Genomic DNA, 13,900 nt, shown 5'->3' on the forward strand with positions numbered 1-13,900 from the left:
TTAGAGCTAGTTAGATAATCCGTTAATACCGTATAGGAGGAAACACTAAAAATTTAGTAGATAATTATGTAGCACATCGTATTTGTGTCCCTGGGGAAAAATTCAGCAAAATATTGGACAACATTTCAACTATTAAATGTGGTGTTCTGTTCACACACTGTTTTCCACTGCATGTTCCTGATTCTGAAAAGATCCACGTAGTATAAACTGTTACCGTCACCCAGATCCGGCCTCAGACGCCTGTATGTAGTGCAGCAGGGGGGCAGGATTCGGAAGCTACAGTATATTACAGCATTTACTGTATCCACACCATCATGTGGCATATTATGTACCGTATAATATACATAACAAATCAAAATATTTCTCTAGTGAAAATCAGTAAGGAATCTGATTTCTTTTTCTACTTGTTAAAGTACTTGTCCGCTGAGAAAAAGAATAATAAAAAGATTAACCCAGGCAGGAAATCTGTTAGTGATTAGTCCATCACTAAACCATGTCCTTTATGATGTGTAGCTCATTCTAAATACATGTATGGTGCAGGTGTGGAGAAGCAGTGGAGAAGAACAAGCACCTGATCACACCAGACCAGCGGGAGTATCAGCAAGAGTTAAAGAAGAACTACAATAAGCTGAGGGAGAACCTCAGGCCCATGCTGGAGAGAAAGATTCCTGAACTCTACAAGCCCATCATCAAACCCCGTCTGGACAACAGGTGAAGTGCAGTCCAGCAAAAAAAGAGGTTGAGGCAGTAGTCGAAAACAAGCACATAATATAATAATATATAATATAATATAATAATAATATAATCCAAAAATACGCAGTCGTGGCCAAAAGTATTAAGATGTGACATATAGTATATTATAGTTCTCCCTGTTAACAAAACCGGTGATGTCATTAACTGCTTCGGGTCTATCTGGCTGAAGAGTTGTGCTAATCAGAATCAGCTATGTAGTTTGGTTTAAGCCTGGCTCCACCTCCGCACAAAAAAAGCTCAAAACAAGGGAATTCTCTCATTCTGTGGCACATTTCTGTACATTCTCTTTGGGAAGCATTCAAGCAGGCACGGATTGAGCAAGTGACACCAGAGTACTGCAGACATCTTTTTGATTGTGTTTCATGTTTACTTTATCTGACCTGAAAATTCACAAACAATACCTGTTTGAAATGATAGACAAAGATAGAAAAAGATTTGTAAAATTTTCTGTAAGAATAAAAATCTAAAATTTGAGAAATGTTGTTATCGACAGAACAAATGTTGTTTTCCTTTACTAAATGCTCACTCCTGTCTGAATAAAGTAAAGACATCTAGCATGTGCAGCTTTTTGTTTGGGCTCTGCTGGAGGCCTGGTCCTGGTCTACTCCACTGCGCTGTCCCTTAAACAGCTGTAGCGAATTAAATTAATTGGTACATTAAATTTCAGGTCATACTAATACTGATCTTATTATCATTAAAACTGATGTTTTAATGATAAGATTAAAAACACTTGTGTTTATGTCATATAACTTACAGCTTGTAGGCTGTTAAGTGAGTCTTAACTGCCTTTTGAAATCCATCTTTCTCAACCCTCTTGTCTGTCTTGTTTGAAACAGGGACTCGGTCAAAAGACACAGCTTCCGTCGAATCCAGGAGGACGGTTCATGATGTCATGAGAACAGCGCAGACGAGAGGAGAAGGTTCTCAGACAGATAGAGTTTCACAGTGTAGATTGAAAGAGCAACCCGATGCCTTGAGCACGGTTTCATGAACAATATTAAATATCAGTTTATGTTCACATTGTCAAATGTTGACATATTTTAGGATGCTGTTTTTGTTGTCCCTTACTCTTGATTTGCTGTTGTCCTAATACATTTTTTTAGGTATCATTTTAGCTGATAGGCTTTGGTAGTTTCTAAACACTCAGAGCCAATATAAGAGCATGGCACACTTTCAAATAATCAAATAATCATACTGTACATAATTACTGTTATTTAACACCTACAGCACTGTAGACAAAAGACTAAACCACTTTGAGAAGTTATTTGGTACAGAAATTGAATTTGAATCATGATACAGTAATGGGGGAAAAAGAAACTACAGTACACCCTCCTTTAATTCTGCGGTTTTAATTATAACATACAGAACCAGGTTTAGCAGCAATAACCTAATAGAAGTTGATGAGGGCTATCCGATTGTTATTTAGGTTAGTTTATATAAAAACATAGAATCAAAAGAGGATTTTCTTTCTTTTTCCCATGACTACATAAAGGCAAGTTATGTATTAAATACCTCAAACAGCGCAAATAAACATATAGACAAAAAAAAATCTACATGATATACAGGTATCTGCTGTCTAGTGCAGAAAGAACATGAATAATAAAAGAGATGCTTTCAGTGCAAACAGACTGTCCGCACTTTCAACAGAATGAAGGGAGGCTAAACAGAGACAGCTTATATAACCCCAGGAAAGAAAGGTCTGTGACTTGTGTAAAGCCCTCATGTAGGAAGACTTGAGCATCCGCCAAGCCATGCGTGTTCGGCTGCACGCTCAATGCCTCACGTAGCAGATGGGAAGAATTTCTCATGATGGTTGAGACATGAGCCAGTGAAAAGAAACGACTGGAATTTTTAGTATGCATGACGCTACTCAGAAGTAGAAACTTAAGCTCGATTTTATCCGCAATTCTTAAATACCATTGTGCAAGCCGTCTTTGTTTGCCTGAATTGTGATAAAAGAACTGCTTGTCTATATGAGATTTATACACTGCCCCTGGTTACATTAGACATGTGTTCATTCTTTTTACAATATAATATATATTTTTAGCAGTGGAATATGAAATAGATGTATATATGATTTACTTTATTTATAGTAAGTTGTAGTTTTAATTCTCACTGGTACGAGCAGCATTTTCTATAGCGTGCCAATTCACATGTTCACATTAGCTTTTAAAAAATAAGATGAAGCATTTGTTCACAATTGTTTAATTTGGATGGAATACCGAATGATTTCTTATTTGTATATTTTCTGTAATTTTATTAACTAAGATTTTTTGTTGTTGTTTTTTTCATGCCATTTCCAAAATATTTTTACATAAGTCATACATAACACTGCAGATTGCAGTTCAATTTTTATTTCTGAAAAGAACATGTTTTGTTATGAACATCATAATTCTTTCTGTTACACATGGCAATCCTCCTAACACTGTGAGATCTGTTTGGACTATAGTGTCTTTCTCCAGCACAATGTGGATGTAAATTTATTTTTGTACCATAATATTTCAATGCTTGAAATAAAATTTAAAAAATTAACTGTTAAAGCATTGTTGTGTTTTCCCGTGGCAAATTAAAGAAGAAATTAAATGCTTAGTAAGAATTTGAACCGCAGACAGCCCCAGTGTGCTTTCATTACACAATGTTAGACTACACAACAAAGGAACTGGTTAGATGAACACCGTTTTTCTGAAAGATGTTCCCCAACTGGTGATTCAGTGATGCGATCCAGAGACTGAGAAGACTGTAGCGAATAATTTACATAGAATAATAAGAATAAAGCTGATCAGTGAGAAGATATTGTATATGCAGTGACACTTGCCTTGGACAAGTACAGCTAAATCACAATAGCAAAATAAATGCCTTATATGTATATATATATATATATATATATATATATATATATATATTTGGACCAACATATTTACTTATACGACAATGTTTAGGTCAGTTTCTCAAAGTGGGGATTTGTAAAGCATATCTTTCATTGTTGTTGTTAAATGATGTGCAAAGCTATATATTTAAAAAAACAGCTGGCTCATTTGCGTTTGTACTGTCACTTTGTTGATTTGCAAAGTATATTTAGAATATGAATGCCTTTATAGCTTTATTTGAACACCTTTTTTTGTGCACAAGAGAGGATGTTGTTACTGTACAAATATAAATAATGAGCATATTTGACTAATTTAAATGTGCTTATGAAATAACTCTGTCTTGATGCAGTCTATCTGACTTATTTTACAATGAAATGTCAATGGTTGTCAAGTTTGAGTACATTTATTTCAGACGAGGGTTTACTTCCCGGCGCGGTGAATGACGTATTTTAAGATGCGACACCATGTGCGCCGCTTCCTTCTGCTCGTAGTCCGGTGTTTGTTGCCTTTTCCTACAAATCCCGCCTCCTGCGCTTGGGTTGGCTAAAAACCTAGCACAGAAAACGATTCCGCCAATGAGACACATTGCATGCGGCATGAGCCTCAAATCCCAGCGCAGGAGGCGGGATGTTATTCTCCGGACTGCATTTGGGGGACAGAGCGCAGTTTACTGGGTGATACAGGTTGGTGGAAGCAGCAACGTGGTGCGTTAGGCATTAAACTCATCCAGTTCACTTTGTTGCTGTCTAAACTTTGTTTTTTTTCTCGAGATGTGTGTGTGAGTTAACAGCTAAGTATAAATTAGTGCAGACTTTTAAAGATAGCTAAATGCGGCTAATGATACGAGTACACAGGATGACGGGGGAAATCACTAAGTTTTGTTGTTGTTGGACTTTTTATATCAAGTAGTGCCGACACCAATTCAATTTCAAGTGTTTGTTTGTGATTTAACTGTTTATTATCTTAATGAAATCTTTATTTGAGTTGTAGCAGCTATAAACATCCAAGCTTTCACCACCAGAGAACTCTAACCTAGCGCAATGAAATCTGAACACGGCTTACCATAAAAACAGAAGTCATGTGACCTGGATGCTGTCTCATGGTGGAAAACCAGCTGACTGCTGGGAAATACTGTTACCTGTTACTCCTGTCATGCATAGTAAATAAACCCATACTTACTGAAATCTACACCATATATGTGATTTTATGGTCCTCTTTGTTAAATATTTATTTTTATTTTAAGATTTCCTATAGTGGCCACAATTTCTCTACCAGCCCCTATAAATCACAAATATATGAATATCACATACATACATACATACACACACACACATATATATATATATATATATATATATATATATATATATATATATAGTGGGGCAAAAGAGTATTTAGTCAGCCACCAATTGTGCAAGTTTTCCCCCTTAAAAAGACGGGAGAGGCCTGTAATTTTCATCATAGGTGTACCTCAACTATAAGACAAAATCAGAAAAAAAAAATCCAGAAATTCACACTAGGATTTTTAAAGAATATATTTGCAAATTATGGTTAAAAATAAGTATTTGTTCAATAACTATTTCATCTTAATACTTTGTTAAATACCTTTTATTGGCAATGACAGAGGTCAACCGTTTTCTGTAAGTCTTCACAAGGTTTTCACACACTCTTGCTGGTATTTAGCCCATTTCTGTTGATGTTTCGGGGCTGTCGCTGGGCAACACGGACTTTTAACTCCCTCCAAAGATTTTCTATGGGGTTGAGATCTGGAGACTGGCTAGTCCACTCCAGGACCTTGAAATGCTTCTTACGAAACCTCTCCTTCATTGCCCGGGCAGTGTGTTTGGGATCATTGTCATGCTGAAAGACCCAGCCACGTTTCATCTTCAATGTCCTTGCTGATGGAAGGAGGTTTTCACTCAAAATCTGACAATACATGGCCCCATTCATTCTGTCCTTTACACGGATCAGTCGTCCTGGTCCCTTTGCAGAAAAACAGCCCCAAAGCATGATGTTTCCACCCCCATGCTTTACAGTAGGTACTGTATGGTGTTCTTTTAGATGCAACTCAGCATTCTTCTCCTCCAAACACGAAGTTCTATTTTGGTTTTATCTGACCATATGACATTCTCCCAGTCCTCTTCTCGATCGTATTTCGATCATCCAAATGCTCTCTAGCAAACTTCAGATGGGCCTAGGCATGTACTGGCTTAAGCAGGAGACTTAAGGGGACACGTCTGGCACTGCAGGATTTGAGTCCCTGGCGCAGTGTGTAACTGATGGTAGCCTTTGTTACTTTGGTCCCAGCTCTCTCCAGGTCATTCACTAGGTCCCCCTGTGTGGTTCTGGGATTTTTGCTTACAGTTCTTATGATCTTTTTGACTCCACAGGGTGAGATCTTGTGTGGAGTCCCAGATTGCGGTACATTATCAGTGGTCTTGTATGTCTTCCATTTTCTAATTATTGCTCCCACAGTTGATTTCTTTACACCAAGCTTCTTACCTATTGCAGATTCAGTCTTCCCAGCCTGGTGCAGGTCTACAGACTTGTTTCTGGTGTCTTTAGACAGCTCTTTGGTCTTGGCCATAGTGGAGTTTAAAGTGTGACTGATTGAGGTTGTGGACCGGTATCCTTTATACTGATAACGAGTTCGATCAGATGCCATTAATACAGGTAATGAGTGGAGGACAGAGGAGCCTCTTAGAGAAGTTATTACAGGCCTGTGAGAGCCAAAAATCTTGCTTGTTTTAGGTGACTAAATACCTACTTTACCGAGGAATTAACCAATTAATTAATTAAAAATCCTACAGTACAATGTGATTTTCTGGATTTTTTTTCTTATTTTGTTTCTCATAGTTGAGGTATACCTATGATGAAAATTAAAGGCCTCTCTCATCTTTCTAAGGTGGAGAACTTGCACAACTGGTGGCTGACTAAATACGTTTTTGCCCCACTGTAAATGATTTAAAAGACTAAACCTGTAATTTGAGTTATAGCCAACACTCCTATCTGGTCCAAGCTGTAAGAGAAAATTGGACACCTTTTCACCAATCAGAGTCGAGAACTCAAGAGTGCTATGATATAGATACACCAGTCAGCCATCACATCATGACCACTGACAGATGACTTGAATATTATTACAGTAGCACCTGGAGGTGGATGGGGTATTTTAGGCAGCAAGTTCGCTTGTGGGAAGTTCCCAGTCTGCAGTGGTTAGCAAAGTGCTCCAAAAAAAAGAAAACTGTTGAACCATTGACAGGGTCATGGGAAGCCAAGGGCCTTACTCAATATTGGGTGTGCAGTCAGTTTGATGGTTAATCGGTATGTATATACAATGTAATTTCTAATGCAGAATGCAAATGTCTTTATAAATAGAGGAAAATGGTCTGTGGATGAAGAAAATGCAGAACCAAGAGGTACATGGGTGACAAATAATGGTGATCAATAAAATGGTCATTGTGAGGAACAGCTCAGTTAGCCCCTACACTGATAATGGGTTGATCAGATCTGCTCTACCAACTCCCATCTCGTACACCAGCAGCTGTATTGAAAGCAGGCCATTTTCTTACATCTGTCCCATTCGTTCATTTCTTTTTAATATTTATTGTATCATATTAATTTTTCTGTTGAAAAAAAAAAAATATATATATATATAGTTGACCATCACACTAGGCGGTGGTTAGCACTGTCGTGGTTACCTTGTATCTTAAGAGAAAGAATTAGTACATGATCATTGCATGTATCATACTGTACTTTCCCTGATTAAAAATATTTTATGTATGTTGAAAAATAGAATCGAAACAAATGGATGATCTGGAGCCCAAAAAGGACGACCTGCCTTTAAAAGCTAACACAAATCACATCCTAGTCAAGCATTATGTCCTGAACCTCAGTGTGGACTTTCAGACAGAAGAAATTGGAGGAAGTATCGTCCTTTTCCTAGAACCGCATAAAGGATGCGACAGGACAGGGGAGTTAGAATTGGTATCCCCATCCCATGAAGGTGATTTAAACTCTCAGTTTGTTCATGATGGTGAAAAAGCCAATGACTTTACAAATGTCACCCATACATTTGAAGACATAGGCTCACAAGGAAGCCAAAATCACGCAAATGCCATACCAGGGGATGATGGAAGTGAGGACTTCACCTTAATTTTAGACTGCTGTGACCTGTTGGTGTCTAAGGTAGAAGAAGTGGATGTATGTACTGTTTCTGAACTCAGGAATCTTCTAGAGGTTGAGCGGGTGGTTCTGGACATCACTCAGGATTCATCATTTGATTTAGTGCAGAGGCTCATCTCTCTTCCTTCAGACAGATGGAAAGAGCAGCAGGATCTGTATTTCCAGTGCAGCTGTGCGCCTGCTGTGAGTCAAACCGAGCCTTTACTGTTTCACATGGACCAGTGGAGTCTTCAAATTAAGAAGAAGGGGGTTCAATCTCCGGATGCTTTCCCTCGCACTATTAGGATCTGGTACAAGACAAAGCCCACAGGAGGCTCTGTGAGGTGGACCAAGGACCAGGATGATGGGTAAGGATATACATTTTAATAATGACAAAAATTGTCAACCATTATCAAGGGTTATGTGGGTGAATTTAATGAACCAAAATGATGTCTTGGTGAGGGGGTGAGGAAAGGGGGGCGTCCATGAAGTCTTGGTGGGTAAAAAGGTGTTACGTGGTGAGCCACTGGGCTCTCTTTGCCGGCGTCCCGGGATCCCTCTCCCTCACCTCTTTCTTCCATGCGCGCATGCGCGCCTCCCTTCCCCGTGCCCGCCGACGTGGTTCAATGACCCCGGGAAAACCATATCAGGTTTTCCCCACAACAGAAGGAGTGAATTATTATAAATAATACTTTTTTTTTTTTTTTTTTTTTTTTACTGGTCCTATATTTTACATTTTTTTAACAAGTTAACATAGGTTTCATGGGTCCCCCAATTTGTATCTGTTAATGCTTCAGCTGACATCACACTTGGACCACTAATTTCTTTCACAGCTCACACTCCCTTTATTTTACTCTTCTTCTGAATGCTGCATTTCAGTATCAAAAAATATTGTTGTACCACTCCCTTGCAAAAAAAAACAGCAGAGCTTAGCAACAAGTTGAGGGAGGGGGATCTTGTTTTATGAGGTCACAGTAGGGGGGAAATCTAGTTGTATTATTTAAGCCCTGGGCAATACAAAAATGGAAAAAGGACAAAAGGCAGAGAAGGATTTTTTTCTTCTCTCTCCTCCTCACATCTTTTTTTGTTAGTACACACACTGGACATCCAACTGAATGTCTGCAAACGACTTAAAAATGAATTTTGCTTAAAGGTCCTCTTTAATACTTATTACTTACCTAATGGTCTTTTGTAACTGGTTACTGTTTTATGCCAGGGCACAAATATACTGATTCCCTGCAAGACTAAAGGCTTGTGACTGCAACACGACTTGCAACAAATGACTTCTGGATAACTCTGTCCTGTCCTATTTGGTTTGAGATGCACACCGAGTGTGCGGGTTGTGCTTTATGTAAATTGGTCTATTACCAGCACTTATTTAAATTATTTTGACAGTGAGCTGCAGAAACCACATTAGGGTCACGTTTTTTCTCCCCAAAGACTTAAACACATCTAGCCCGTTGTAAAAAATGTTGTGCATACTACATATCTGCAATCAGAAAAATGTGCTACCAATATGATCATTACTTTTTACCTTGTTGCCATGGAAACAGCTCAAATATTGAATAAGATAGGAATGAATGCAAATCAACCTGTTATTTAAAAAAAAAAATTTAAGCTTTAATGTTGTATTCCTTTTCTCACGTGTTTAGGCGCTGTGTTTACACCATGGGCTCACCAATTAATAACCGGGCTCTCTTCCCCTGCCAAGAACCACCTGTTGCAATGTCAACGTGGCGGGCCCAAGTGAAAGCCCCGTGTGAATATATGGTTCTGATGAGTGGTGAGAATCAGGCTGTTCCTGTACCTGACGAGACAGGTTCAATAAAAAGCTCTAATTTGTGTTTTCAGCTTTAATGGCTACTCAAGCCCACATCTCCTGGATAATGCTATTTCTTCTCTATTTATTAGGTTTTTTACAATGGGGTTATTACGTTACTATGCCGATGCCCGCCTCGACTTTTACCATAGCAGTTGGTAAGTGGCAGGAAGCCAAATCATTGCCTCACAACCAAGAAGAGGGAAAAAGTGAGAAGACTTGTGCAAAATTAGACCAGTGAGTTATTTCTCTCTCTCTTTAGCATGTGATATGAAGTTGTTTGTGCTATCCTGAAACCCTTGACCCTTGTGTGTTACAGCAGAAACTTTGATTATCCAGGAATTTGGCTTGAGAACCAAAGCAGTGAAAACCAAGGCTTACATTACAAAGAGGAAGATAAGAGGAAATTTTGCAGCCATGTGGATTATCCGTGCCGTTTCATGCACCAAGCGTCTATTGCCCAGGTTGTCATACCCCACCGCGTTTTTGCCCCATCCTGTCATTTGCACAAGGCTGAATCCACGCTCCTGCATCTTTTGCCTCTCTGTTTGGCTGCGGCTCACTCTGTATTAGGCATCCATCCGTTCTCTCGCCTTGATGTGCTCATTGTTCCTCCAGGGTTCTCCAGTCTGGGCATGGCCAGGTAGGACTATTTGGTGTCTAGTCGTGTATTTTTGTAACTTGATTATACTTTCTACATGATGTGTGAAACAAAGTAATTGCTTGGTTCCTGTGAAATGAAAAGATAAGCATCACAAACCTCATTCCTGGTCAGCAGGACCCTGTGTTGTCTTGTGTGCATATTTTCCGTGTTTACTCTCCATTGTGCTTCTGTTTTTTTCCACTGTAAGCTGGGACTTAAATCTGAAAGGAACGTTAATGCCTAGCATTGTGTCTCAATTCCTTTGGCAGTCAGAGAAGAACTCTGTAACATCTTGTACCAGACACTGTTTTGTGTGTGTGTGTGTTTTTTTTTTTGTTGTTGTTTTTTTGTGAAGTTTATCATCAAAGTAAAAAACTTTTGCACTAAAGAGGTTGCTGTACAGCAGTGACTTACTGCAAAATGTGCAGTAGTTGTCTATCGTGTATTATGGAACATGCTTCTTCATGCATTGCATATTTTAATAAACAAAACAAAAGCTAAATAAAGACTCGGATTTAACAGAGCAACATGCCTTATAATTTGGAATGACTCATATCCTGAAAAATAAGCAAAAAGCAAGAAGGGAGGCTGTTTAGTTGCACGTCGACTAAACATACACTTGGGTGGCCGTAGGTGTGTTCTTGTGCTTCCCACCATCTCTCTGGCCAGGATTACATGTTCCACAGGAAATGAAGTCATTACGCAGTGCCTTCGGCAGGTTCCAGTCGTTTACCAAGGAGAAAATGTCGCATTCTAATGAGCAGTAGGTTTAAAATCTACAGGGTGGTCATTCTGCCACTTTTCCAACCTTTACTCATTTTGTTTGCTTCAACCCAAGATAAAACATGCTACACCGCTGTTCTTGGAGGCGACATCCGAAGTCATTTTATCTTATAGTTGTCATCTCAGAGTTTATAATAACCTGGATTTACTAACGGACACTGCTTGACAGCAGCAATGTTGTTAGCGAGAGAACCATATTGTCGTTCTTCCTTCCTTTACCCTGTACGTGTCCCAGCAGTAGCTGGGTCACCTCCTCTGGGAATGGTACAGTCCTTTAGGACTTATTTTGAAAAGCCAGGTCAAACCAAATCTGAGGAAGTAAAGTGGCCAACAAATTTGGGCTGGGGGTGGGAGAAGGGGTGCTTTGAGATGCCATTCCCCCAGGATGTGGGAGAGGATGTGTGGATTATTTCCAGCAACAAAAGCCATTAGCTCCTGGAACTACTTCAGAGGAAGGAGCTATTTAATCTAAAAACTGGGAAGTATGTGGGTCTGAGTCCTTGGGGCCAAGCCAGATGCTGTTTTTATATCGTGCTAGTGCATTTATAGTCAGGGTTTGGGACACAGAAAATGGGGGGCATCGTTCTGTACTGAGATAAGAAAAAGGGGTGGGCAGGAAGCTAAAGATTAAAAAGCAAGCTGAGTGTGTGTGTGCGCGCATACATGCTTTGTTTTCTCCCCCTAGTACCCACATACAGTAACCTCTCTGGTCACTCAGCATCACGATAAAAAAGCCACATTTTTTTTTTTTGAGAAGTTAATCAGAAAACCTTCCTGTCGAATAATCATCCATGGGAAGTCATAAGAAAGACGCCTGGGACGCTTGTGCCAATCAATCTGGTTAAAAAGTCTTGGAAAGCAGTTCTGGACGGCGGCCTCTGTGATGTAAGACATTTGGAGGAATGTTTATCTCCTGATCTTCAGCACGTCATGACCCAGGCGCTGATTAAGACACACAGGAAGGGCCTGTCCTTTTTCCTGGTCTTTTGAATTTACTCAAATTGTGTCCCTTACATTTTTTTAATACTGTAGCAGGACATAGTTGGAATATTTTGTGTGTTAGATGTGCAAATATGGGCATTGCTCACTCTCGGATTTCTCAGTTCTGCAGAAACAAATGGTTTGCCTATTTTATAAATATATAGAGAGGGATCTAAATGTTGACTGTATAAGGATTTTTAGGAAAGATAGCATGCTACTTGAGCAGCTTTTTCCCCCCTAGACCACAGGAGTCAAATCTCCTCCAGAAAGGACCGCTGTGGGTGCAGGTTCTCATTTCAACCAATTGGAATTGGGCTAAGAATTACCCAATGCATTATTGAAACCTGGAAGGATAGTGCTGAACCATCAACTCTATAGTCATCCATGATTTTTCTTCTTTCCTGATCACATTTGTTCTGCAATCAGAGAGCACTTAAACATTTAAAGTTGCATGGTTAAGATTGCCAGTAGAAATCACAACTATGGTTAATTGTGAAAGTGAGGGCAGCTTCTTACACAAGGATACAATTAGAACTCGCAGTATTGGGACTAAACAGCCATGTGTTCATAAGATAACCACTTGTTAGTGAGATTAAAAAGAAAAAAAAGGATTTAGATTGTATAAGGATTGTATTATGGAGCAATGGTAAAAAGGTAATGTGGTCTAATGAGTCCAGATTTACCGCAGTGTTACAGAGCGATGGGCAAGAAGGGTAAGAAGTTTGGCAGACGCAAAGGGCTAAGGCACTGAGTTAGTGTTTGATCCCCGACTCCACCAGGTTGCCACTGTTGAGCCCCTGAGTAAGGCCCTTAACCCTGTCTGCTTCAGGGGCGTTGTATCATGGCTGATCCTGCGCTCTGACCCCAGTTACTCTGGAATATGCGAAGAAGGAATTTCAATTCGGAAAAAAGGAATTTTTCAATTAATTTGAAAAATAAATCCTTAACTTAACTGGATCAGGGGGTTGCTTCAATTGGTCTGGTGTAGGCTCGGAAACATTACGTGACCATAAAATAAAGTCCGCTGACAAACTGAATGTACTGAATGACCAGCGTTGTATTTAATGTATTGAAATGTAAAGTATTGAATGACCATCAATGCATTTTTTTTTCCTTCCTAAAAAAAACAACCCAATTATTAAAGTGTAGTTCTGGGAGCATGAGAAATTATTTTCACACATTAACTGGCCACCACAGAGTTCTGACCTTAACCCCAATGAAATTCTTTGGAATGTGCTGTAGAGGACTTGGTGGAGCGATTTAACTGCTGTGCCATAACGGATTTATGCTGTAAACACTTTTAAAGGCGGACGAATGAAGTGTTAAACCATGGCCTTTTTTCCAGCCAGGCAGTGTATTTGGCAACTGTAAAGACATCTGCTCTAATTGTATGTCCGGCCTCCTCATTCACAGGCCTTACCAAACACGCCTATCAAACATTAACCCACATAAGTAGCACATCATGGGCTATTACCGAGCAATTACTTGGTTGCTGTAATAGTAGCTGACCTTATTTGGCCTGGTAGTTGTTTCTGAACTTAAAAGTATTCAGCGTTGGTGTTTTCAGGCCATTTTGAGCCTTTTGTTGTATGTGTCAGAGGAGGTAAAGTATTCTGAGAATTAACAAGTCATAAAACTATCCTTTAGGATCAGACTCTCATAAAACTGCCACCCACCAAATGTTTTATGTCCCCCACCTGCTCTACGGCCTCATAAAAATTACCAGGAGGTCTTTTCATTTTTATTTGATAGTTTTCTATAGGTAGGGTGTGGCCATATCTGTCTTTGGAAAGACTGAAAGGACGAAGATTAACCTAGAGGCAGAATGTATGTTGGGGTTGAAGTGCTAGATATAATTTAGTCTAACCTGCTCCACAAAACAAGGTGATCCCT

At 39.4% G+C, this 13,900-nt stretch overlaps 2 protein-coding genes across 7 annotated transcripts in view; both read left to right on the forward strand.

Moving 5' to 3' along the window:
* Positions 1-3,285, forward strand: part of dock8 (dedicator of cytokinesis 8) — a 67,084-nt gene extending 63,799 nt beyond the window's left edge. For all 3 annotated transcript variants that reach the window (XM_053503373.1, XM_053503374.1, XM_053503375.1), the window contains 2 exons: positions 541-711; positions 1,590-3,285. In XM_053503373.1, coding sequence (XP_053359348.1) covers positions 541-711; positions 1,590-1,641 — 223 coding nt within the window. In that variant the 3' untranslated portion in view covers positions 1,642-3,285. The remainder of the gene's footprint in view (positions 1-540; positions 712-1,589) is intronic.
* A 930-nt stretch (positions 3,286-4,215) lies between these two features.
* aopep (aminopeptidase O (putative)) overlaps positions 4,216-13,900 on the forward strand; it is an 81,616-nt gene continuing 71,931 nt past the window's right edge. Inside the window, exons 1-5 of one of the 4 annotated variants that reach the window (XM_053503571.1) lie at positions 4,216-4,303; positions 7,414-8,149; positions 9,434-9,600; positions 9,693-9,837; positions 9,920-10,243. In XM_053503571.1, the coding sequence (XP_053359546.1) occupies positions 7,425-8,149; positions 9,434-9,600; positions 9,693-9,837; positions 9,920-10,243 (1,361 nt within the window). In that variant the 5' untranslated portion in view covers positions 4,216-4,303; positions 7,414-7,424. Of the gene's footprint in view, positions 4,325-7,413; positions 8,150-9,433; positions 9,601-9,692; positions 9,838-9,919; positions 10,244-13,900 lie in introns of all 4 variants that reach the window. The other 3 variants (XM_053503573.1, XM_053503574.1, XM_053503572.1) reach the window with 3 other exon arrangements.

The sequence above is a fragment of the Clarias gariepinus genome, chromosome 9 (assembly GCF_024256425.1).
Source record: "Clarias gariepinus isolate MV-2021 ecotype Netherlands chromosome 9, CGAR_prim_01v2, whole genome shotgun sequence".
NCBI lineage: Eukaryota > Metazoa > Chordata > Actinopteri > Siluriformes > Clariidae > Clarias > Clarias gariepinus.